The following is a 24796-nucleotide window of genomic DNA, read 5'->3' on the forward strand; positions in this document are numbered from 1 at the left end:
TTGGAGGAGAAAAAAATACCCTCAACCTTCCCCAGGATTTTAAGTCTCATTAGTATAAATCAGGAACCCAGTTCATGAGGGGCTTAGCATATTGATTTGCATCAGATTACTCGAATTAATGACACATGTAGTGGGGGACAATGCAGCAGCGAGGATGAACAGCTATGTAGAGGGATTGTACTGGGGTACAGGCACCCCAGATTTTGTCATTGGGATTAAGCTGTTCCCACTTAGCCCCTATGCAGGCATCGAGGAGATGGAGACATCACCTGGCTGTTGAAATGCCTAACAACCTGAGGCAGGTTTGCTGATTTTAAGAGCTGCTTTTTAAACAAAATCTCCCACTTTAACGGTTATAGCAAAGTCTGGTGGGGAGTTAAACAGAGATGGTTTCCAGGGGAGGCCACCAAGGTCCATGGGTGAGACACATTCCTGCTCTGCTCCTGCTGGGATATGGGGCACACACAAGAGGATCCACCACAAAGAGCAAAGATCACAGAAAAAGCAGCCAGGGAAGCAAGGAAACATGGAGCAAAGCCATTGGGAGAGGACTGCAAGGAGCCCAAAGGGCAGAGGCCAACAAAGCAGAGCAGATTCAGGGAGGACAAAGCATCTCCACCCAGCCTACAGCATGTGGACACTGAACAGAGGAAGGCAACACGACGTTAGGATGCACTGTCAGCATCCTCCAAAACCTGCCAGGTTTAACAAAAGCCTCTTCCCCAGGGCCACCTGGCACATCCCCAGCTCCCGCCAGGCTGCCCAGCACAAGGAACCACTGGGAAGGATGCTCCTCCCTCCCTTCCAGAGGAGAGGGACAAAGGGACGGGCCATGCCCAGAGTATCTTCCCCTCCTCCCAGGGCGGGCAGCCCCTCCTTGCTCCAGTAGTTATAAAAGGGCTCTCGATCCATGTAATCCATTAGATACAAATTACAGCAATTTAAGCACACTTGACCCAGAATTACAGCAAGCCCATAGAGAGCTGTGTCTTCCCAGGCAACTTACACTGTTACGAGACCTCAAACAAACCACAGCAGAGGATTAAAAAATAACCACTACAAAAAAAAAAAAAACCAAACCAAACCCAGAAAGCAGGATATGTGAAACAGTATCATCAAGAAATGAAAACCATTGCTAGGGCTGGTTCATATTCAAGTGGTCCTACAAAAGCCAGTATTGCACAATCTCTAACCAACACGTGTCGTGCAGCTACCTTAAACCATTAAATCACACCCACTTAAAGATGCTATGAAGCACAGCACTACATAACCATTGCGGAGGGGACTGAAACTCCTAAGCACAGGGGACAGAGTCAGGAGGGGCAGTCGATGGCTGATCACCCTCCCAGGGTGGCTCCTGGCTGTGAGTCCCCCCTGTAGCAGCCCGGGTCACCACAGATCCCACCAGCCAGGAGGGGGGGATTGCAATATTCCTGCATCAATTTTCACCTCCTCCTACGCATTTATTTAAATTACTACTTGCCCTAGATGGCATCCCAAGGAAGAAAAGCGGCAAAGGACAGGCCACCCTCCTGCCAGCCCCGCAGGTATCACTGTATTGACGTATGGACCACTGCAGGCAGGTGGCCACTAGCCATCACATCAGAGTTGAGGCAGTGACACTCTGCAGTTATCTTAGAAACTCAGCCTGCGTTACATGGAAAAATAAAGCCATCAGCATTAAAAGAGTGCGAGTCAATTTCTTCCAACAGAGATGGATTTATCCAGGTTCAGGTTTCCCGCAGCAGCCATGCCCACCAGCTTCTACACACACCATCTGTGGTCCTCAGGGTCCCCAGGATGTCCCAGGACTGGCTGTGCTGGCAGCACCTTGGTGTCCGGCTGTGGAGATGTGCCAGTGGCACGGGCCTTTCCAGGGACAAGAAGAAATGCTGCATTTTGTGCTGGCAAGCAAAGGGCATGAGTAGGGCAGCAGCCCCCAGTGCTGGCGTCACCACGGGGGGACACTGTGACATTCACTTCGGTGGCTGCAGGAAGGTAGGAGGGAAGAGAGTGGCTTTGGGGGGAGGGTGACTAACAGGGGCAGCAGGTACTGGGTGACACACAATAATTAAAAGCACCAAAACAGGTGGAAGGGATTTGTTATGTGCCTTGCTCCAAAACATCCAACACCACGAGAAAGGAGCCAGGACCACGCCAGAGGTCTTGCCTGGTCCAGCAATTCTTACATCCAGCTAAAGCAATCAGAGGATGGCGACAGAAACTTCACCATCAGGTCTCAGAAATCACCACTGAGGTTGCACCTTCCAGAATTAACACTCCAACTTGCACAGGAGGACAAAACCCGGGTTGGCTCAGCAGGACCCTGCGGGACAACTCCTCTTGCTGCCCTGGTCATTTGTCCCGATTTAGGGTCACACCACCCATCACAGCACACGAAGAGACCCTCTGACTACCAGCATCTGATTTTTCTCTCCTTTTCCCCCTTCTTTCCTTCCAGAAGTGTAAATACGGAGGCTGCTCGGCTGGAGGAACCCAGAGCAGCTTGCACGTGCCATCGAGGAGGCTGTCACAGCACAGAGCTGCGTGTGTTGGAGCAAGAGAGGCACAGAGCTGTTCAATCCGGTCCTTCCAAGGGCTGTATTGTTTTAATTCCAACTCTCTGGGAGACAGCACCTCACATGCCACCAAGAACACTACCTCTGGTTCATTTTGCATTTGAAGCTTGTTACCATTAATTTTAATTATTAATTCTATGTATGAGAATTTTTCTTTAAAACACGATCACAGTGGCAATGGTTATGTGAAAAAAATATAAATACTTGAAGGAAGGGAGCACATGCCATCCTCAAAGCCAGCAGCATCCCTTGTCCCTACCTGCATGGTTTAGTTTACAAGCTCACATCAGAGAGCCAATTTCACACACAAACACAAAATAAAAGCAGGAACACAACTTTTGATCATCCTACATTGATGTTTACTCTTGTTTCCTGTAGCCCCAGGTGACAAATCTGTCCTTTATATAGCAGAGGATCGTTGTGCTATTAACAAAGTCAACCGGACACACTTAAAACTCACGGCAGGTCTTTGCACTGTTGGCTTGCACCAAACTAAGGAATAATAATTAATAAGCAATCAGATGTGAAACGATAAATATTCTAAGCAGAAACACTTGAAAGCAGGAGAATTTACAGCACCTTTCTTACATATGAACACTTAGGCCAAGAAAGGAGATGTTGGAGAAGTCAGCCCCTCCGAACACAAGGGCTTTTGTTCCACGGTTCTGAGTCAGACCTTACTGTGATGTATTTCCAGTGATAGTGCATCTAAGGTTTGTTTATTTCAGGATTAAAATTCAAATGGCTAGAACCGTTTAAATAATTAAAGGGCAATCAGAAAACGCCATGAAACCAAACAAATCAGGAAAAGTCATGGAAACCATCAGCAATATTTAATTCAGAAATCCGTTTTGTTAGGGAACTTAGCTGAAAGAAAACAGCTGGATGTAGTTCAACCTTCTAAATTAAAAACAATCTAACAAGGTCTATAGGGATAACTCTTTCAGCTACATATTGGAGACCAGATTCACTTCTACCAAGTAAATGTAATAGCACTCAAAGCTAGAAAGGAAATTCCTCAGAACTGAGGTAGTTTCTAAGTATCAGCACATTTTCCAATTCCTTGCAAGGCAACTTAGCTATTTACAATCCGTTTTTTCCCACACAAATTTATAACTTTTTCAATGTTATGCTTCCATGATTTATTTTCTAAAGAAAAAGAATCTAGCCAGAATATCCCTATTCTACTAACAACATGTTTTAATAAATAACTGGCTACTTCTAGTAACATTAAGCCTCCAGGATTGTTTATACTAACCAAGAATACCCCGTCTTTAGAGCTTTGCAGAAATTTGGTGTGAAAATAAAGTTGAATATAATGCTGACCCTGAGCTAACAAGTAATTAATGCTTCAATATAAAAATAGAAAATTATCCTTACAACACAAGGGCAGAATAGAGCAAACCCTCTCTCTCCGGATTGCTCTCCTGGCCAGATCCCAGCATCCAGCCAGACCTAAAAAACTACCTAAAGCAGGAGGAGACATGCAGAATAATTTTGAGTCTTTTCGAAGACTTTGTTTTCCCTAAATTATTTAGAAAATTATTTCATCTCTTTTCTTAAAAATATACATTTCTTTTATTAATGAGTTGCCAGCTCCTGCCTGCACCTACCCCAATCTGCCTGCAACTCCTTCCCTTTTGCCTGATGGGAGAGGAAACAAAACTCTTGCAAAAACAAACCCACCCCCCCCACACCTCCCCTCCCACAAAGTATTCCTTTAAAAAAAGAAAAAAAAAAATAATCCAGCATTCAGCTAAAAAATTTGCAAACAAGACACACGTTGGCATTTGGATCTGCATGACGGCAAGTTGCTTCCAACCAAATAGGATTTACAGCTAATCGCAAGGATCCCAGGGAACAAAAGACAACTCTTCTTCAGCATCACTTCTCTGTATTCTCATTCAACCGAACCTCCAGTCAAGAAAGTACAACCTGCTCCTGGCATTAGCGCCCTACGCAAACGGGGCACTTGGCACACTGACCAGCTCTGCCTTCCCTTTCTGTTTTACCGCATAATAAAGACAAATTACTTCCACTTCTTTCCAGATAAGGCAACTAACATAACATAGATAAATGGGAAGCTAACTGCATGAAACATGTTTTGTGCTTGTTGGGCAATTATTTTTTCTTCCTGTAAGATAACGTGATAAATAAAACCTGCTTCTGTACAGATATTTCTCATTTCAGAAACACATACTTGTTACAGGCCAAGAGAGGACCCTGGGGTTGTTTTTTTGTTTTCATAAGAAACATGGTAAAATAAAATTAAAACAAAAGTGATAAAGACACAAATGCAGAGCTAACTACAGGCTTGTATATACATTTTTGTTATCCACCTCTCACATGGACTCTTGGTGAATGGGACAGACTGGTAGTTCCCATTCCTGTTATTCCCAGAATAGCAAGGGAAAAAAGAAAATTCAGTATCTTAAAACCAGCGGCAACATAGTAAAAACTGTACATTGTTGTCCATTAACTTAAAAAGCAAAGTCCCTAGATGGTATAAAAGTGAAAGCAGGTGCCTTCTAACTTCAATAATAAAAGTCTTTTCCCTCCCTCCCCGCCCCCATGCTGCACAATTATCTCCATTGTCTTTGCACGGCCAAGAACAAAATGCTAAGGAGCAAGGCTGCTTGTGATAAACCGCTCCTGGTAGCGGCAGAAGTGTTCACGTTCTTATCGCTCTTGTTGGAGTTCCCGGTGACTTCGGTGGCGTTGAACTCGAACTCCGGGGAGCACTGCTGGAGCTCGCAGCCGCTGCCGCTCTCCTCCCCGCTGCTCTCCTCACCTGCGGGAGACACACACGGCTCGTCCCCTGCCGGCTGCAGCGCCCGCTGCGCTCGCACAAGGGAGCGGGCAGGGGGAAAAAAGCAAGCACACGGATGTTCGGACTTTTATGAGATGCAAGCGCAGGTTCTCTGGTTAGTGAGATTCTGGTGTGCTGTTTGCCACATCCAAACACATGATTTGAGGGATAAATAATCTATTGGAACTACGCTGTGAAAAATGTTTTGATGATCGCTTTCTGACTCGTTTTGGAGGTACCAATTTCAGGCGGTAAAAATACTCGAGCTAAGCCTGGGACTGTTCAGCCTGGAAATGAGAAGGCTCAGGAGGTTCTCACCAATGTATAGAAATACCTGAAGGGAGGAGGGTGCAAAGGAGATGGAGTCAGGCTCTTTTCAGAGGTACCCAGGGGCAGGACCAGAAGCAATGGGCACAAACTGAGACACAGAAGTTCCCTCTGAACATCAGGAAACACTTTTTTACTCTGCGGGGTGACACAGGCTGCCCAGGGAGGGTGATGGATGCCACATGAGCCAGCAATGTGTGCCCACAGCCCAGGAAACCAAACATATCCTGGGCTGCAGCAAAAGCAGCGTGGGCAGCAGGTGGAGAGAGGTGATTCTGCCCCTCTGCTCTGGTCCGGTGAGACCCCACCTGGAGTCCTGTGTTCAGCTCTAGTTCCTCAGCACAGGACAGACATGGACCTGTTGGAGAGGGGCCAGAGGAGCCACAAAAATGGTCCAAGGCTGGAACAGCTCTGCTGGGAGTACAGGCTGAGAGAGTTGGGGTGTCCGGCCTGGAGAAGAGAAGCTCCGGGGAGACCTTAGTGCAGCCTTTCAGTGCTAAAATACTTAAATATATATAAAAAAGATGGGACAGATTTTTTAGTAGGGTCTGTTGCAATAGGACAAGGAGTAATAGTTTTAACTTGGAAGAGAGGAGATTCAGACTAGATACACAAAGAAATTTTTTACGATGAGGGTGGTGAAACACTGGCCCAGGTTGGTCAGAGAGGTGGTGGATGCCCCACATCTCAGGCCAGGCTGGACGGGGCTCTGAGCAACCTGAGCTGGTGAAGATGTCCCTGCTCATGGCAAAGGTGGCACTGGGGGAGCTTTGAAGGTCCCTTCCAACCCAAACTATTCCATGACTCTATGGGAATGACCCTCCTCGCACAGCCTGTCACAGATGCCAGTTCCCACCCTCTTTACTAACACATGTATCCATAGCTGAAGCTTAACCAGGTACCTCATGTTAGCATGCAATCCAATTAAAAAGAGAAAAGTAAAAAGGCAAACAACAGCAAACATACTTATGTCAATGAAGTCGACATCATTCCCGCTGTATGCATTCTTCAGCTTGTTGGTCATCACCCGCAGAGCCATGATTTGCCGACGAATCACCATGTCTGGCTTTGTAATGTCAACTTCTACCTCCGGATTATTCACTTGACTTGCTAAGCCGTTGCCAGTCACTGCGAAGTCATACCTGAAAAGAAACCATTCCTGTTAGTACCGCAGTCGCAGCTCAGTGGGGTCCCATGCCGATGTCATCCCTGCTTCCAGCCTGGGTGATATCCTGAGCCCCACACGATCTTCCCATGTGGGAACCCTCACAGAGCTCTTCCTCGTCTTCTTACCCCATCTCCCCACCCTGCAACCTGGGCAACACGTGATGTTAAGCACTCTTTTCACATACCCTGTGCCACAAAGGCAGGGAAAAGACAATTCTGCCCCCAGTTTGAAAAGACAAGGAAGACCTTGGGTGTATAATAATAATGGCTTACAACAGCATAAATCAGCTCACTGAAGGCAACAGAGTAAAACAAGTTGCTGAGATGCCTTGATGTCCAGTTAAATCACACTTTTGGGAAGACAACCTTTAGGCCCACAGTTATTCCAGACAAACATATAGTAACTGTTGGAGACGAGTGTCATTCTGGCTTTGCACAATGTACCTTAACCATCAAGCTAGGGTATTAAATGTGTACTTCTCACCATGCAGCCATGAGATGCAACTCCCCCAATAACCCCAGCAGAAGAAACATCTGTGATGTTGAAGATGAGATAACGAAACCTCACGCATCGAAGCGCAGAACAGCCGAGCTGCTCCGCCTGCGACGGTGTGCGTGCTCAGGTCTGCACGGCCGCACATCTGAACACAGGGACAGGCTCGTGGTTCAGGAGACTGAGCAACAAAACCTAACAGAATAAGTCTCCTGAAAAAGGTATTTGGAGTATCATCTTACAGAGCAGGGACAGGACACTTTTTTCCCTATCTAATTACTTGACTTGCAAGAAAAATCACTGTTTAACAGAAGAAAACATTAATTTTCTTAGTTATGAGGCCAACATCAGTATCACAAAAGAGAAATCCACTGAGCTTGGAGACAAAGGAGTGAGATAAAAGCGTATGTCTGAAGAGCATGCCCAAACCCTGTCCTATATTTGGGAAGGCTTATTATTATTATTACTATTACTGTTGTTTGCTTATGTTCAATATTATATGTTGCAAAGATATCAGAGAGACAAAAGTCTGGAAAATTACTGAACCAGTAGCTTAGTTGAGCCACAGAGAAAACTGCAACAGCAAAGCAAAATATCTTGCACAAGCCACAGAGGATGCAGTAAGCAAGGTCCAGCCTCCCCGTCTCCTTGCCCAGTGCTGCTAAATCTCCATCTCCCCTCCTTACTGGTACTGGACCTCGCACACTGGAGAAAACTGCTATGAAAATCTCTTTACAAGCTGCTGATAAACAGCACCTTGGGAGGGCACAGCCTTTTCTTATTGCAGAGACCCAAACCGTCACCCTGGCTGAGCGAGGCAGAGTTCCAGGCACACATAGTGCAACTTTTCTGCAGTATGGCTCAGTCCTGTGTCTCAAAAATACCCAGGGTAAAAACTTATTACTTGGAAAAAACTGCTGGAAAACCCTGGATGACTTTTTTAATGGAACATCTTGATTTTGCTTATTTCCTCAGTAAGTAAACAGAAAAAGCGAAACTTCTATTTCCAAAGAAAAAGTTAAGCAGTTACATAAACCATATGACAGAAAACCTTTGGCTTATTCATGTGCTGGCAATTTCTTCCTCAGAAAAAAAAAAACGAACAAACAACAACAACAAGTTTTGTAACTATTTTTCCATAGAAAGCGTGTGTGAACACCACTGGTCCCCTCATACCACTGACCTCCACAGCACAGAACTGGGCCTGTCACCAGCCTCCAGCTTCTTTGCCCTTGCTCAACAAGAAACACCAACTGGGGCAACTGTGCTGTCAGACAACACGAGCACCCCTGCTCTGTGGCTGTGATACAGGATTTAGTCACCTCCCCAATCCCATGAGCAACCAGTAAGAAGTTTAGGTCCAAGGAGAGATGCTGTTGTCTGGATACAAAGACTCAGTTCTCTCCTTTAAAACAAACCACCACGTAGAGCTTGGACAAGCCTTTAGCTTTGCATTTAAGCTCTCACACCTCAAAAAAAATGGGTGTAATGGCAGCATGCTGTCTCGGGAGAGCTGGGGTCACTCCTGGAGGAGAAGAGGGTTTGGGGAGAGGGGCCAGCACACCAGGAAAGGCTGGGGTGAGAGGGAGAGGCTTAAGCGGGGGCAGCAGCATTGCCAAACCTGCTCTTGGCACTCCCGTTCCAGCACTCGTTCTCGTTGACAGTGCCTACAGACATCTTTTCATCATTGCAAATGTTGCCAGGGAGAGATGACCAAAATTTTTTGGCTTGCTTCAGCTTCTCTTTCACATCAGTTACCTATTAAATAAAAGAAAAAAAGAAACATAGAACATAATGCAGAATAAGAAACGCTCCTTAGAAGCAAAGCTGGAAAGGCATTTTTTATCACAACAGACGTGTATAGGCCAGATCTTCAGGCTGCGTGTTTTGATGGTTGATTTACTTTTTTAATACAAAATTAAGCAGCGCTCCTCAATCCCACATTACTCATAAGCCAAGCCTATAAAACAGGCACTTTTCTGACATAGAAGCGTTGAGGTAATTCACGTCTAGAGCCATGAGCAGATTACACCCCTCAGAGAGTTTAAGACAGCCAAGGAATAATAAGAAACCCTATAAATTACAAATGGAAAAATGATAAGCTGCGGTACGTGGGTGCGAAGCGCCTGTGCAGGACCAGGCACTCACCAGTCGGTCCAGGCTCGTGCCGGCGGCTGTCGTCGGCCGCTCCTCCGGGTGGTAGGGTCTGAAACGAGCGGTGAAACCGCTATCGGAGACAGAACGAGCAGTCCGGCCCTGGGCAAGCGTTTTTGGCTGGCCACATCCCTGGAAAACCTACGTGAGAGAAGGAAAAGAGTTTTATGAAATAGGAGGTCACAAGAGCCTCCCTCCTCCAGGCTCCAACCCCCGCCCAAAATAACACATCAGCTTTATATATACTTGAGAGGGCATCAAAGAAAAAACATATTGACAAGAATAAGGAAATAAAACACATTGGATAAATAAAGTCCAAATGTCCTCTTGGCCCATTTACCTTCTGAGACACCTGCACGCTGTTCTCCTGCATGTTCATGATCGCATCTGAAATTTTCACATCAATGGGGTCCATGACTGACTCGATGTTGAAGGGACCCTCCAGCCTCTCTGCTACCAGCAGCATCGAATCTAATACAAAGAGAGAAATGAAGGCGTTGAATGGAGGAGCTTCAAGAATAACAGATTGAGCGCACAGATATTAACTACCACAACGTTGCTTCTGACCAGCGTACATCTCCAGGAAATATTTTGCGCCGTTCCCAGAGCCTACAACCTCACCAGGCACTTACAGGCTGCCAGCACCAAGCCACAGGCTCATATACATCAAAAGCCTCGTTAAAGGAGGGAGAGTCACCGCAGCCTGTCAACAGGCAGCCTGTAATCAGTTCCTCCCATTAGAACCAGCATTACTAACACCCTCATTCTCCATGCTGGTTTATTAAAGGTTGCCTTGTGTCACTTGTTTTTCAAGACTGCCTTCAAAGCCACTGGATCCCTCATGCTGGTCCTGAATTCAAGACACAAATACGAAAGGGCCCAAGATGATAACTGCTACCATCTCTCCCTTACCTTGGAAAGCTAAAGGCTTTGCTGTGCCTGGGGAAGCCCAGAGATGGCACCTTCTGGCATCACAGGGACAACCTACACAAGGACAACATAGGACAAGGGCAACACTCTGCACTAATGACAGATTTGGCACATTTCTAGGCAAGGGGAGATGGAAATGTCCCTCAGCCAACACTGGGTCATTCCTCCTGTGCTGACATGCACGTCCTCATCAAATACACCATTAAACTCAGCAGCTACTGAACATCCACTGCTTCCTCTGGGAAATTATTACTGGCATTAAGGCTTTCATCTGCCTTGCATTTAAGGCTCCTCTCTGGTCCTCCCCTGGAAGGTGCCTCCAGGTTCACACCTGGTGCTAAGCACTCATCTCTTCTGGCCCATCACAACCTTTATTTAGCATTCGTTTTCACTGCGGTCCCTCAATCCCAAAGCACCCCGCTTGCTGGTTTCCTCTCCTGCATCACTTAGTGATGCTCTGCCACAAACTCATAACTTTCCTGTTGCATTTAATTCTTCAATTTTTCCTAGTCTGTATGACGTGAGAGGCATGACAGCCAAGGAAACCCTGTTCCCGAGGAGCTGCTCCGGCTCCCCAGGATACGCCTGTTCCCTCCCATTAATTAGATGGGCATTTCACAGTCGGTCTATTAATTTCTCTTGAAACGTGTTTCTCATGACATTCATCCCCCTCCTAAGCACAGAAGGTACTTTCAACAAGCAGAAAATTTCTGTGGGCTTCAGCTACCTGTGAATGCCCTATAAAGATACTCCACATACTGACTAATTCAGTGATAGCGCTGCCTTAGTGCCCAAGTCAAACTACACTAAAAAACCACAAACTGATGACAAATATACAATCAAGCTACTTGTGTATTAATAAATAACCATAATAATGACAACTACCACTATGACTACTAGTAATATCCAAACCCCCCACATGAACTTCCGATGTCTTCCTAGCCTGTAAATCCACTTCTTAAAGACAACTCAATATTCCAATGATTTACGTCAGCCAGGACTTGGGCAGCTCCGCCAAGGTGTTGGTGTTTGAGGGGTGAACCCATGGGGGATTTGGAGCCTCCAGGAAAGCCCCTCACCCTGCAGGCTGTTGCGGGGCATGGCTGGAATTCAGCCCTCAGGGATTACAAACAGGTCTGAACTAAAAGCATTAAAAAAAAAAAGTAATAACAAATGAAACAAAGAGTCTTAGACTGTATTGTGGTGGGCTCCAATAAAGTGATGCTTCAAATCTCTGAGTAATGACTGCTAGCATGAATATACCATTGTGCCGGAGGGGAGAAAAATGCTTTTGATGTGCTACCAAATGGAGACTTTTGTAAACAAGTGGAGCACAACTTAAATGTGTTCATCATTGTCAAAGCTTTTGGGGTTTTACACGTGCATAAAGAACATCCCGCCGCAGTTTGCAGGAAGCTGCTTGTTTCAAATAAAAAAAATTACAAATAGACAGATAATAAAACACACAAAATGCATTTTTAAATTATTTTTAAAAATATATAAAAAAGAAAAATAATTCCATTTTGTAACTACTTAATTCTCTGGAGTGGTCAGGAAAGGCCGCAGATCAATAAAGTGTTTGTGAAAGACTGAAAGGAAACATAAACCCCAATTCTTCTGGCTGTTTGGCGTCTTTGTAAACTTTGAGCCGAGCAGGCCATCCACAAGACCATGGGAATGTAGAGCGAATTGGGCCCTTTGTTAGCGGGGGTGCCATGGCGTTCCATGTATCACAGCCCAGGAATGCAGCCTCCGCTTTGACTGCCCATAGAGAAAATGCAGTCGGCCTCCAGCAGAGCTGCTAAAGCTGGCGAGAAAAGATAAGGAAAGTAATAATTGCCCTTGGAGAATATATTCAACTGGAGTTCATCTGGAGCTGGGATAGATCCTGGCCAGGAGCACTAAATGAAATACGTTTTCATTAAAAAGGCAAAAATCAAAAATAGAGAGGCAGTGTTGAGGGGTTTTACCTCACTCATAGTTCTGATTTTGGGGGCATCCTGCAAACTTTTACCTCCCACCAGGATCTGGCTGATGTCCCCAGCAGCCTCATTTGACATTAGCAGGGCTGGCTGGGCTCAGGATAACGCTGCACCCACACCTGAAATGAAGCTTTGGGACAACTCATCTCCCAGAAGGATTTTCCATTATTGGGGGAGAGGAGTTGACTATAAATATCAATTATTTTGTCCCAGCGCTGGTGCAAGATAATTGATATTTTTAAGCCATAGGGAGGTGGTTCAGACCTGCTCCAGAAAATGAAAATAAAAAGTCTGGCCGAGTGAAAAATGTACCCTGACCATTTATTACAAACACACAGCATGACAAAGACTGTCTCTCCTCCCTGTGATGGGGAGATAGAAGTGGATTTGGCCGAGGGGGGGGGGTTTGGGGTGGGGTGGAACCAACCCACACCATATAGCACCATCCCTTAAAGACCCTTTTCCTCCTGCATACATTTGTCCTTGCTACTGGCATTGAGACAATCCTTGGCGACAAAGCACCTCGCTCTCATGAAGGAAGGCAATTCTTTCACATTGTGCCACCAATAATCAGAAACCCACATCTTCAGCCTCACTGTCTGACTTGAAGAACAAAAGGCAGTTTTCAGTCTTAACCCCAAGATCTGATTTAAAAGGGGAGGGAAGCAGGGGGAAAAACCTTGACCATTCATTAACAACAATCTTTTTAATGTTTTTTAAGGAGAAAAAAACCTCTTTGCACACAAAGTAGTACTCCAGATATGCATATGGAGCCTGAATTCTGTATTTTTGAGCAAACATTTGTGGGAAAAAAAAATCAAATCATGGAAATGAACACTTCATTCAGGAAAGCTTCAATCCTTCCTATAGCTCGCTTGAAACAAAGTATACCCCTGTCTAATTGGTGTACAATTGTGTCAGGAATAGAGGGCGAAATCATTTAAAGATTGTTAAATGGGAACAAAAAAAAGAGTACGATTCAGTCATTGTTTCATATGCCACAACTTTAAACAGTACTTTTCACAAGTAAGGAAGTGTAAAGTCTTCTTTTGTCAGCTACAAATTTTACATCCCAGTTTGGAAAAGTTTTACGTAAGTGACTTACTTATAGACCCACTAACACACGCACATGCAGATTTTATACACACGTGCACTCAAATTCAGATACACTTGCAGCATTTGTTGCAAGTTGTCCCATTTAACTATCTTTAAATTACTTTGCTAGGTTAAGAACCTGGCTTTGATGCATAATAAATCATTACCATAACTTAGTACTTAAACCCACAATGCAAAACAGCATCGAGCCCATGCAGATGGGTTTTTTTGTTGTTGTGGGGTTTTTAATTATTATTTATTTAAACCTTTAAACACACATACAAAGAGGATATTTGTGACATATGCTCTGTCCCAAGCACCAGATCTATTTAATTTAATTTGTTTTAATTGGCAAATTGGGATAGAACCCAAAATCTGGAACATAACCAGCACCTGTTCAGTTATCAAACTGTCTAAAGAAAGCATAGCTTAAGTTTTCAGTATCCGTACTTCACTGCAAGAATCAACCCAGAGTGCAAGAACCAAGCAAATATTGCCAATAAACGTAACGAAGCTTAATACCATACTTAAGTAATGAGTGGGCAAAGAGCCCCTTGGGGAGGAAGCACTGCAAGAAGAAAGCTTTGCTTCCAACCTGGAATCGCATTTATTTATTTCGTCCTCTTTAATAATCTTAATTATTGTATGCAGCCCCTGATCAGTCTTGTGTGACAGGGCTTGCTGGCTTCCCCCGAGCTTCGTTTTTCACCGCATACCACCTACAGCAATTAGCTGCTTGTGCTTTTGTCTGTTTTCTGGCATTATGCCCTTCCCTTTCATGGGATTCCTCTTTTCTACTTGGACTAGATGTTTGCAAGTCTCCTGGCTTTGAGCTATTTCAGCAACAATTGTAGCTGAAATACTTAATATTCTCATGAGAAAGACGGCTGGGGAATGGGGAGGGGGAGTGTCAGCCTCCCAGAGAATGACTTGGAAACCCGATTTAATGTCACATTTAACTCCCTATATGGAATACACAGGCAAAAAAAAAAAAGCCTTCTGAAAATAATACCCTGCACACATCCAGTTGGCACGGGCAGCCAAGTGAAAAGCCAGCGCACAAAACATGGTAAAACAAATTCAAAGATTTAAATCCAGTCTGAAACGCCAATTATCAGCAATTTCCCTTTTTTAATCTCACAGTTTAATGAAAGGGAAATATTGTCTTTCTTACAGCTTTTTTCTTTTTTTTGGATGGGATGGGAAAAGCACCACAGCCTTGTCAATAGCAGCAGATACTTTATGTGTGCACTTCATCACACATTAACTGGAGCGAAGCGACTGCTCCCAAAGGATGCTCGCCCACAGATAAATCAAGCCTCCTGGAAAAGGAGCACAAATGAAAACATTTAACATTATCTACTGCCTGTGCTCCCAAAACATGATGCATCGCCAATTCTGCTGAGCCATAACCCAAGGTAGAATTTAACGTTTCAGTCCAAATTTTATATATCGAGTAATACTGTTTATAAGCATGGAAGAGAGATAACAAACGGGAGGAAGAGGATGGCAAAAACACTCACACAGCATCACGTAAGGCCTATCGACATTTCAAAAGGATGGTGGCTGGGCGCCAAATGAGCTGTTTAAAAACAGATTCAGGCACATGTCCCATTCAATTTTTTTTAATGTAAAATACAGGCCTACAGCTTTTCCTAAAGCTCACTACAGCTGTCAGGGAGACTCCCAGACTGCTGAGCAAGAAAACTGGCTTTGGGACGGAGATTGTATGGTGACAACACATAACGAGTTTTAAGGAAAAAAGCAGCTTGCAAACACACTTGCTCCAGCAAGTGGAGACACTCCAAACCTACAAGCACATGGCAGCTCCATCTTCCTAAAGCTTGCTGCAACAGAGCTCACTGGCACAACAGAAGTCTCATTTATTTAGAAATTAACGTGAACTGCAAAAGGTGTGCTGTGTACAGAGATGTGGAAGTAAAAGATACCCGTTCAGAAGCACCTAAAAAACATGCTATGGCTCAGCACAGTCACCCCCAAAAACCATTCAGGTGAGGGACACAGTATCAATACATACTCATGTGCAGTTTTAACCCATATTGCCTTACCCATAAAGATATTCCACTCGGCGTCCAAGTCCCCTTGATTGGCCAAGCAGCCTCTCATGACGTTAAAGCAGTAGTTGTAACAGGGCTTCACCGACACCAGACCTCGGCAGTGCGGGCAGTACATCATTTTCAGCAGCGCTCGCGTACCCTGCGGCGTGGGGTTCACCTTTAAAAGAAGAAAAGGTGGAAAGAAGAAAATAAGCCCTTGGCCACTACACCAAAAAAACCCATGCGATTACCCCGGAGCGGGTAGGAACAGAGCTGTGCGGAGGAGATGCAGAGGGGGTGGCCATCGCTGCCTGGTCAGAGCTCCCCGGTATCTGGGGAGCAGATGAAGGGGTTCAGCTCACCTCCTTGGGTGTACCTGTCACTCCAGGGGTCACAGCCAGTCCCCTCCTCTGTAAAACACGACATGCACTGCGATGTACCCAGAGAAAGCTGCCTGGTACTGTGGGACCGCTCCTTGGGCTGCAAGGACAAGCACCCCATGGGGACATGAAGCATTTGGGCTTAGGGAAGGCACTACAAGGCCATCAAGCCAAAACGCCTAATGCAAAGCTGCATTTTCCAAGTCCCACTGCAAACACATGCTGAAGAAGATGCCAGGATTTCTCAGGAAAAAGCAGCTGAGATAGGATGGTTGCTGCTATCCCCGCACCAAACCCACCAGGGGCATACCCTCCTCCTCTTCCTCAGCTCCTCGTGGACAATCACCCAGCAGGGCTCTCCACCAGAGACCGACTCCTTCATCTTACATTCAACTCCTGCATCACAGCATTTACACGACAGACACCCAGGTTCATTTACACTCAACACCCATCACGCTAAATAACGCTGTCCCCCACAACCCAAGGAGATGACAGCTACAGCCCCTCAGCGAGGACAGGCTGGGAGGACCCTTGAAGCCGGGTGGGTGTGCAAGCGGAGCTGTCTGCAGCAGGCACGTCACCCCCTGAGCTCTCAACGGGGCTATTTTCCAAAGTGACTCATGGTCATTCATGTTTGATTCACTCCCTGGCCCAGCTTCAAAACATTCATTGAAACCATTTCCACCCAGTCAGTCTGAGGAGCATTAGCTCCAGCACCACGTACTAGTGCCGACCACGTGGTGGGTCCATCTAAAGCACTGAACAGAGAAGTTCCCTCAAGAGCAAGTTTAAGTGTTAATTAGCCACACATGAAAACAGTAAATTAAGACACGATCAGAGATACACTGACAAAATAGAAGCTGTCTCTGGTGTTTTAAGCAATGTGCTAGAGACTTTTTGTAAAGCGTTTATGGAGAGTGCTCTAAACAGGGTATAATCCAAGACTGTGCTCAAGAAGGAGACAGACATGCAGCCTCAAGGAAGAGAGAAGTCATTGAGTACAAATGACTGGAGATGTAGATGGCCACCACAACTCATCTGCTGGAGGTCTGGAAAACAACTTCACGGCAGAGGGTGACAGGACTGAATGGAGATGAACGTATGCAAAGACAACCTGGTATCACACATGCACTGAGGACCTCACTGTTGCAAAGCCCAGCTCAGCATGAGGGCTACGGAGAAACAAAATACGATCTTCTAGTGCAAAAAAACAGGTGGCAGCACATGAAACTGTGAGATAACAGATTTTAACAAAAATCAGAAAACAAAAAACCTACCTCTTCTATCACCTTGACATCTCTTTTTTTTTTTTTCTGTGAGGAGACTGTTTGGTTGAGCAAAAGGAGACTCAATGCAGAAAGCTGTTTGCAGTGGTGGGGGAATAAGATTCAGATGCTTCAGAACACATATACATGTGTGTGTATGTTTGTATTTGGAAGGCGTAGCAGGAGCCCCAGCAGAAAGCTCCCTATTGGGCAATCATAGCTTTAAAGAAGAGCTACTTCAAACACTGGGAAGAGCTCAAGCAACAGAAACCAGCTAAATCACATGATTTCTAGTAGGAAAACTGAAAACAGACAAATGTAAAGGTATCATCTGTCATCCAGATGGTGCAGTCCTTGCATAACAAAAAGTTGCAATGGGGGTAGAGGGAACTAAACAACATCTCAGACCCAGAGACAGAACTCTGAAGGATGCCCCAGTTTAGTAATTTCTCTGATAAAAAACTCTTCCTGTGTCACTTGGTGGTAAGCGTCAGGACCTCCACAATTAGTCCTGAGGCTTATCAACAGATCCTGGCTGTCCTGCCACTGCTGGTCCTCAAAGAACTGCCCTGCATCCTCCTTGGGAAGAAAATTAGGAAAAGGTTGACAGCACCAGCCGCGTGCTAGAGCAGTTTGAAGGAAGATGAGGAGCAGGGGACTTCTCCAACCCTATCATGGAAAGCTGCAGCTTTATGGAAGGCAGTGTGTTGCAAAAATCACCTACGCGGCAGTGACCCAGGAGGCACCTTCCCATCTTTGGTTCCTGGCTCACCCTACCAGCACCCGCAATTCTGCAGCATCCACCCGCTTTGATATTTCATAGGGGTTGAACTTCGTGAATCCCAGCAGATGCAGGGGAAACTGAAGCCGCTTTCCCACATTCCACAGCAGATGACAAGGGACCGTCACTCAGATTAGGTCCTTTGAACAGAGACCCAGGATGATTTTAAAAGCAAATGGAGTTTTGCTTCCTTCCCTATATAGGTTTGCAGCTCTAAGCCCCACACAGAGCTGAGCAAATGGGGTGATGAAAAGACAAACCCAGCCTGCAATGACAGCCAAACTGAGCCCTGACTAGTGATGTACATAACTCACAGGGAAGCTGCTGGTTTGCAGTGTAGGTGAAGAAGACAACAAAGGGCAAATTATCAGTCCAGATCTGGCATTTTATGGTCTTAGAAAGCAACACAAAAGCACAAGCAGAGATCAGCTCTATGAGAGAGTTTCAAGGTAGATTATGAGCAATTACATCTCATTACAGCAGGGATCAGTGTTCAACTGCTGCATATCACTGCAAAAAGAATCTTAACCCCTGGCAAGGGGTCTGTACCCAGTCCAGACCAATTCTGGATCTGTCACTGGGCTGTGCCATATGTTGCACGGGCAATTCTTCACAAGCTTTTCATGTTGGCTCTGCCACACCAGGTGCAAGCTCTTAAAACAGCATTGTATGTAACAGTAAACCCAAATATGCTTTGTTCTGGGTTTGTGTTTATCTTGGAAAGCAACACAAGTTCATTCAAACCCTACTCTAGAATGACCCTCAAAACCAAATAATCTCCTTTCTAATAAAGAAGAGTCGCAAAGCAAGCTTTATTTGCTGAAGAGGATTTACTTTAGTAGATCCGAGCCCAGGTAGTAGTAACGATGTAGTGCACAAACCCTATAAAAGCTTATAATAGAAGTAAATGCACTCCAACCCCTTCCTTTTATCTTATGAAATTTATTTCCTTTCCATGGCGTTCCACACCGCTGCAGCAATCCATCACCCTGCGGTTTCATCATGTAAATTACAATTTGTCCATGTCTATATGCTTTGTCAAACGTGAAGATTAAAAGCTGCTAACAGATGTGTTTTGGCCCCAATCTTCACATTCGTATCAAACTTGCTCTTTACAAATACGTATTTGCACACAATCCACAAAAATTAAGTGAAGAGCAAACAATTCTGGGCTTAACCCAAATGTTTCATACCAAATTTGTTAAGATACCCCCCAACTTCGATTAATTGGTGAAGGTACAATTACGCTCTTGTAAAAACGACATGCTCTCCATAAAATAAAATCTTGGTGGTGGTACCTTGTTATATCCAACCCATTTTGGAGTCTCACATAAAGGAAACTGTTTGCCCTATGTCCTTAGACTTTTCCAGCTCGTTGGCAACTGCATCTGGATGCACACATCTGGTAGAAACTTCACCGTTAAAGCACACAGCTACCAAGTAAAATGTCAACAGCCTATCACAAAGCCACCAAAACTCAGGAAAAACTGATCTGTGCAAGCAGATAAAGTTCAGAGAAGCAACTGGTTTCTTTCTCCCCTCCTTCCCAAGGCAAGGAATATCTGAGGAAGGATGACAGAGCTCCCACCAGCTGCCAGACAGCCACGGCCACGTTTTATTCTCTCACTCTACCCTCAAGTTTACATTAAGAATGTTAATAACAACATTTACAATCCTGTCAGCTTTAATAACTATTTATAATAACACTGATAACTCAGGCTTGCTTATTTTCCAAGCTTACACAACAACAGCGTTGCCATGCCAGCAGCACAGCCGCCAAAAAACATGGAAAAAACAGCAATTTGAAAATAAATGCAGTGAAATTACTTCTGATTTACACGGTGTTCTTGCGAGGTTGGTTTGTTTGGTTTTGGTGGGTTTTTTGTTTGTTTGTGGTTTTTTTTTTAAAAACCCATTGAATTAGGGCATAAAGAAGAACAAAGGAGTAACTTCTCAGTGATATGGAAAGATGATGACTTCAAAATCTAACTTCAAAGCTGACTGAAGGACCGTGGGATACTCCAGGTAAGCAGCCAATTTAGACAAGTGAAGTATAATTGATTTTTGGGACTAACACAACCTTACTTTCATCATTGACTCCTTCACCCAGTGTTGTGCAAGAGCATCATCTTGACACATTCTGGTCCAGATGTTCCGCTCACTGTGAAGCAGAAGATCACTCGGGCGGCTCTTGGTTTGCTTCCCCACCCCAAATATTCCAACAAAACTGTTTTGGAATTAACTACGCATTTAACCAACTTTTCTGGCCCAGTGCTACCATGAATAATTTAGCAAGCATTTGGTTAGACCACAGATTTGGCCTCTGAGGTCTTGCACAAGGGTGCACATTTAGGATCAATACTTGGGAACTGCACGGCTCTGTGCCTCAGAGACATTTGCTACCCATGGTGATGTGTGCTGCAGCTTTATTCTGCTGGTGACAGTCACCTCTGTGTAAGGAAAAGTTCGAGAGTATATTTATGCTCAACTTCCTACTTACAGCCCCCTCCCCATATGTGACATGGCCAGAGAGGAACAGCAGAGCTCCCGAGAATCACAGCACTCAACCTGCTCAGTCTTAGTATTAACACGTCAAAAGAGAACCACCATGTTCTCATCTCCCCCAGTGGCACCCCCAGCCCATGCCAGGCAGCTGGGACCTCAGTGCCAGGCAGACGCCTCTTCCACCAAACGCTTATGGAGAGACGCCAGGGTCAGCATCTCCTGCTCTTGGTGTCCTCAAGACCAAGGCACCTTTCAAATAAAGCTTGTCCTCCAAAGCACCTGCCTCCCCCCAACCCAGAGACACGGCAGATAATTAGGAGCATTCTGTTTGCTTTAAGGAGCAAAACAGCCAGAACATTTATCTTGGCAGCTACACTCAAAAACTTCCTTAGTTATCCGTCACATTGTTTTCAAAATTAGCAGCAGAACCACAGTGTGGGGGGAGGCAAAGAAAAAAAGAAAAACACACACGGAAAAACACGCAGGGGACTGAAACACTGCTGGTGATGCCGTCAGCTCCAGCCCCACAGCCACATCCACGCACACTTCGCAGCCCGTTAAATCCGCGATGACTGCCGCTCCAGTGTGCTTTGAAGGCTCTGCCAGTGCAGACCCTCAGATGGCTGGAGCTGAGGCAGATGCAGCCACATTCTTGGCAGGTCTTCTCAGGGTCATCTTTGATGTGGAGAAGTGCTTGGTATTGTTTTCTGCATTGACGTTTGCCCTTGGCACGTGGAAGGCAACGTCCCTGTGCACAGCAGCCCCTCGGTCTCACCCCCATGGCTTCCAATCTGCTGCCTCGATAGCACCGGTCCTTAGAGGCCCCTCTGCAACACTAAAAGGGCTCCCTAGCTCTTCTGGCAGGTTCTCAGTTCCCCATGAAGCAGCGGCACCTGCTGCCCTTCTCCTCTCAAGAGATGCAAGGATGTCATCAGATGTCATTTCTGTCACTTCCCTGGGAGGGTTTGCTCCTACCCAAAGGGTGTCCAGCTTTGTTGGATATAGGAACACGAATTTCTTCCTAAAAAAGGATTAAGAGTATGTTTCCCTTAAGCCAAACCAAGGGCAAAGACTACACAAAGACAGACTAGACCTTTGCTCTCTGACAAAACTTTTAGATCCTCAAACGGTAATTACGAGGGGTATAACATTTACTGGAGCAGGAGCTCAGTGCCCTAATACTTTTGATGATATAGGTCTTATTAAAAATTATTTTCATCATAATTTCTCCTAAGCTGATGTCTGGTCCATGTTCAGCATCCACACAGAAAAGGGCAGGACCATGGTTCAGGAGATGCAGTTGGAAGTAAGGGAGATCCACAGGCCCGTGGTGGGTTGGTTTATGCAGGTTCACCACCTTGTACTTGATGGATGTCTCACACTAGAGATGAGGCAGCTCAGAACAAAAGGGGTTAAAACCCACCAGGCTCTCACTCCAGGTTTGGAGTGGCTGCGGGAAGGCAATAGCCTGCCTGCCTCCTCTGCAATTCTCTTCCATCAGCGGTTTGAAGAAGATTCCCTCTTTGTCTGCTATCATCACACTTCATTAGGGAAGAAATCCAGATACCAAGGAAGCTGAGCCCCCTGCACGCACTGCAAACATCTCCCAGCAGCTTCCTCTCAGATGTTAACACCTCTTGAAACAGCAGAAGGCAGATGTATTCCTCTATGAAGTTGTGCACTATTTCAGATGGCTCATACCTGTGCTTCCAAATTCAACACCACTTCCTGCATACAACTGAAGCTGCTGCCTGTCCTGGCAAAAGAGGCAGGGTTCCCAAGGATGAGCTGGAAGCCCCTTTCCAGTAGCTCAGCTGCTTTGGTGGCAACCACTCTTCACGTGGCTTTCAGTACACAAATGCTTGTCAGGGAGGTGATTCAGGAAGCTCCAGAGCTCCCAGTGGTTCCTCAAATGAGCAGACAACCAGGGCAAGAGGGAAAAGTGGTAAAAGAACCCCAAAACAATCGTTGCAACTGCAGCAACATCCCATCCACTCGTCCCTGGCTGCAGCCCTGCAGAGATATGGTAATGACAATGCAGGGACTTGATGTCGCATGTCCTTCATACCCCTCAGCTGCTGGCCTCCAGCCAGACCTCACCTCCCAGCCTTTGGGTTGGGCAGAGTCCTCCTGACCCTACAACAAGCGGCCAGGGGCTCAGTCCTTGACTTCACCTTCTCCCCTGCAACAGGGACCTCCACCCCATACCTGTAGTTGACCTGTACTCAAGAAGCTGCTGGGCACTTTGCCCCCAAAGGTGTCAAGACCGTGTTCTGGGCTGCAGGTTTAATCGCATTAATTAACTAAGGGAACATCTCTGAAGCCTGAGAACTTCCCAGTTGTAGATTCTCACCCCTTTTTGGTCACTCTGAGCTCTGGCTTGCATTTGCTCCTTTTTGCACCCCTGGCTGAGGGGCAGGAAATGTCACTGCTGGCAGCAATTTAACCGGGCTGACCGTAGCGCTTGTGGAGGGCAAGCAAGCGATTAGGGGACGGGCAGATTTCCATCTCCTGAAGGCGAGGGCAGGGAGGTCAGAGAGGAGGCACCAGGCATCGGCAGGCGATGGAGGGAAGGGCTGGGGGCCCCCAGCTCAGATGCAGGACATCTCCAGCAGGCAGAAACGGCATCCTGGGTTTTCTTCTTGGATCCGCTGTTCAGGATACATCTGGAGAGTTCTGTACTTTTTTGGGCTCCAAAGGAGGGAATTTGAGGGGTGAAGACCTGAGCATTAAAATTGTGGGGTTTAGACAAGGTTCGAAAAAAGCCTGTGCTTTCTCTCTATTGTGCATTTGGCAGCAGCACACAGCTTCCGATCCATCCAATGACAAATTAAAAGTCACTTTCTAGCATTCTGGCTCAGAAATCACGCTTACTTGCAGCTTTTCAATATTCCCTATTCTTTCCCCCCTTTACTCCCAAACTCATGCAAGAGCAATACCTTTCTAAACACACATCCCTAGTGAAGATGTAAAAACATAAAGGGTCATTAAAAAGCCATCAAAGCTGTTCTACTGTAAAGTGCTCTTTGCTCTCTTGGTAGCATCCCAGGAAAGTAAAAAGCAGCTGGGTCTTGCAGTAGTTTGTGTTTCTCCTCCTGAGGATTTTCAATTAAGCATTTTTAACTTGCTTGTTACAAAACACAGTAAAAGTAAAACCAATATGCATTACTTTGGACATTTTTTTCATAAAGAAGAAAAGAAGGTTTATCCCTCAAATTAATCCCTGGTATAAGCAGTCATCCCACTACAACTCCTGAGTAAAAATAATAAGGAAGCAAAGTCAGAGTCATTATATAGAGCTCAGCAAAGCCAAGCTAATCTATATGTGTTTTGGGGCTTCCCGCATTACAACCACAAAGCATCAGGTATAAAAATATCAGCTTTTAAACTTGGGTATAGAATTTCCTATTGTGTCTTGCAGAAATGCAATGTTAGATTTCCACTGAATGAGATTAAAATATTATTACTATTATTATTATTTAGCTGCAACTAAAACTTAGGTATTCAGCAGCAGGGACATTTGCTACCACTTCAAAAAGTCCATCTGTTGCAGGATCTCCAGCACAACTTGTGAAAGTGAAGTGGAAAGTGTGGTAACTGTGATCGTCCACGGTGCGTGAGCTATTTTTGCAGCTGAGTGGGTCTCTGGGTAACCTTCCACACTCAAGCAATTAATTCTAGACTTGAAGGCAACTCTACACTTGAGAATCTTCAAAAGGGAAAGAGAAATCACGACGCCACCTCAGGTTCACGACTCTGATTCGTAACAGATGCGGAGACCGTAGCCCTCGTGGTCCCGTGTCAAGTCTGGAGACGTTTTGATGAATTCTGAGCAGATGGAGCATAAACACAATCCCCCGCTCATGCACATTTACTGCCTATCAAGTGATTGCACATTCCCGAAAGCCACGCTGGGGCTTAGCGGATGGACCCCTCCCCAAATACTTCATCTGCACTCTAGCAGTGAAAACCCCATCCCCTGACTACAATATCTGCCACACGGCCAGAAACACAAGCCACCAAATCCAAAACCACAACCAAGAGGTTGGCAGGCTTGGCCAGCGACCTGGTACAGAGATAAGATGCTTGGCCTCACCCAGCACCAACCCTTCCTCCCACATCATCTCCACCCCAAGGCTGGAGGATTTTATGGTCTCATAAGAGGGACCCCGTGTGTCACCCACAGAGCTTCACAACACCCATCCTCAACCAGCAGCACGCAGACACGTCTCATGCAAGAGTCATCACTATTAAATGGGGACTCGGGGTGTC

At 45.6% G+C, this 24796-nt stretch overlaps 1 protein-coding gene across 1 annotated transcript in view; it reads right to left on the minus strand.

Moving 5' to 3' along the window:
- Positions 1–2915: 2915 nt before the first annotated feature.
- Positions 2916–24796, minus strand: part of GPC4 (glypican 4) — a 67621-nt gene continuing 45740 nt past the window's right edge. Inside the window, exons 4-9 of the mRNA XM_065846383.2 lie at positions 15606–15771; positions 9870–10000; positions 9524–9670; positions 8997–9133; positions 6682–6857; positions 2916–5370 (exon numbers count right to left, since the gene is read on the minus strand). Coding sequence (XP_065702455.1) covers positions 5162–5370; positions 6682–6857; positions 8997–9133; positions 9524–9670; positions 9870–10000; positions 15606–15771 — 966 coding nt within the window. The 3' untranslated portion in view covers positions 2916–5161. The remainder of the gene's footprint in view (positions 5371–6681; positions 6858–8996; positions 9134–9523; positions 9671–9869; positions 10001–15605; positions 15772–24796) is intronic.

This window comes from Patagioenas fasciata, chromosome 11, assembly GCF_037038585.1.
Source record: "Patagioenas fasciata isolate bPatFas1 chromosome 11, bPatFas1.hap1, whole genome shotgun sequence".
NCBI classification, from domain to species: Eukaryota; Metazoa; Chordata; class Aves; order Columbiformes; family Columbidae; genus Patagioenas; species Patagioenas fasciata.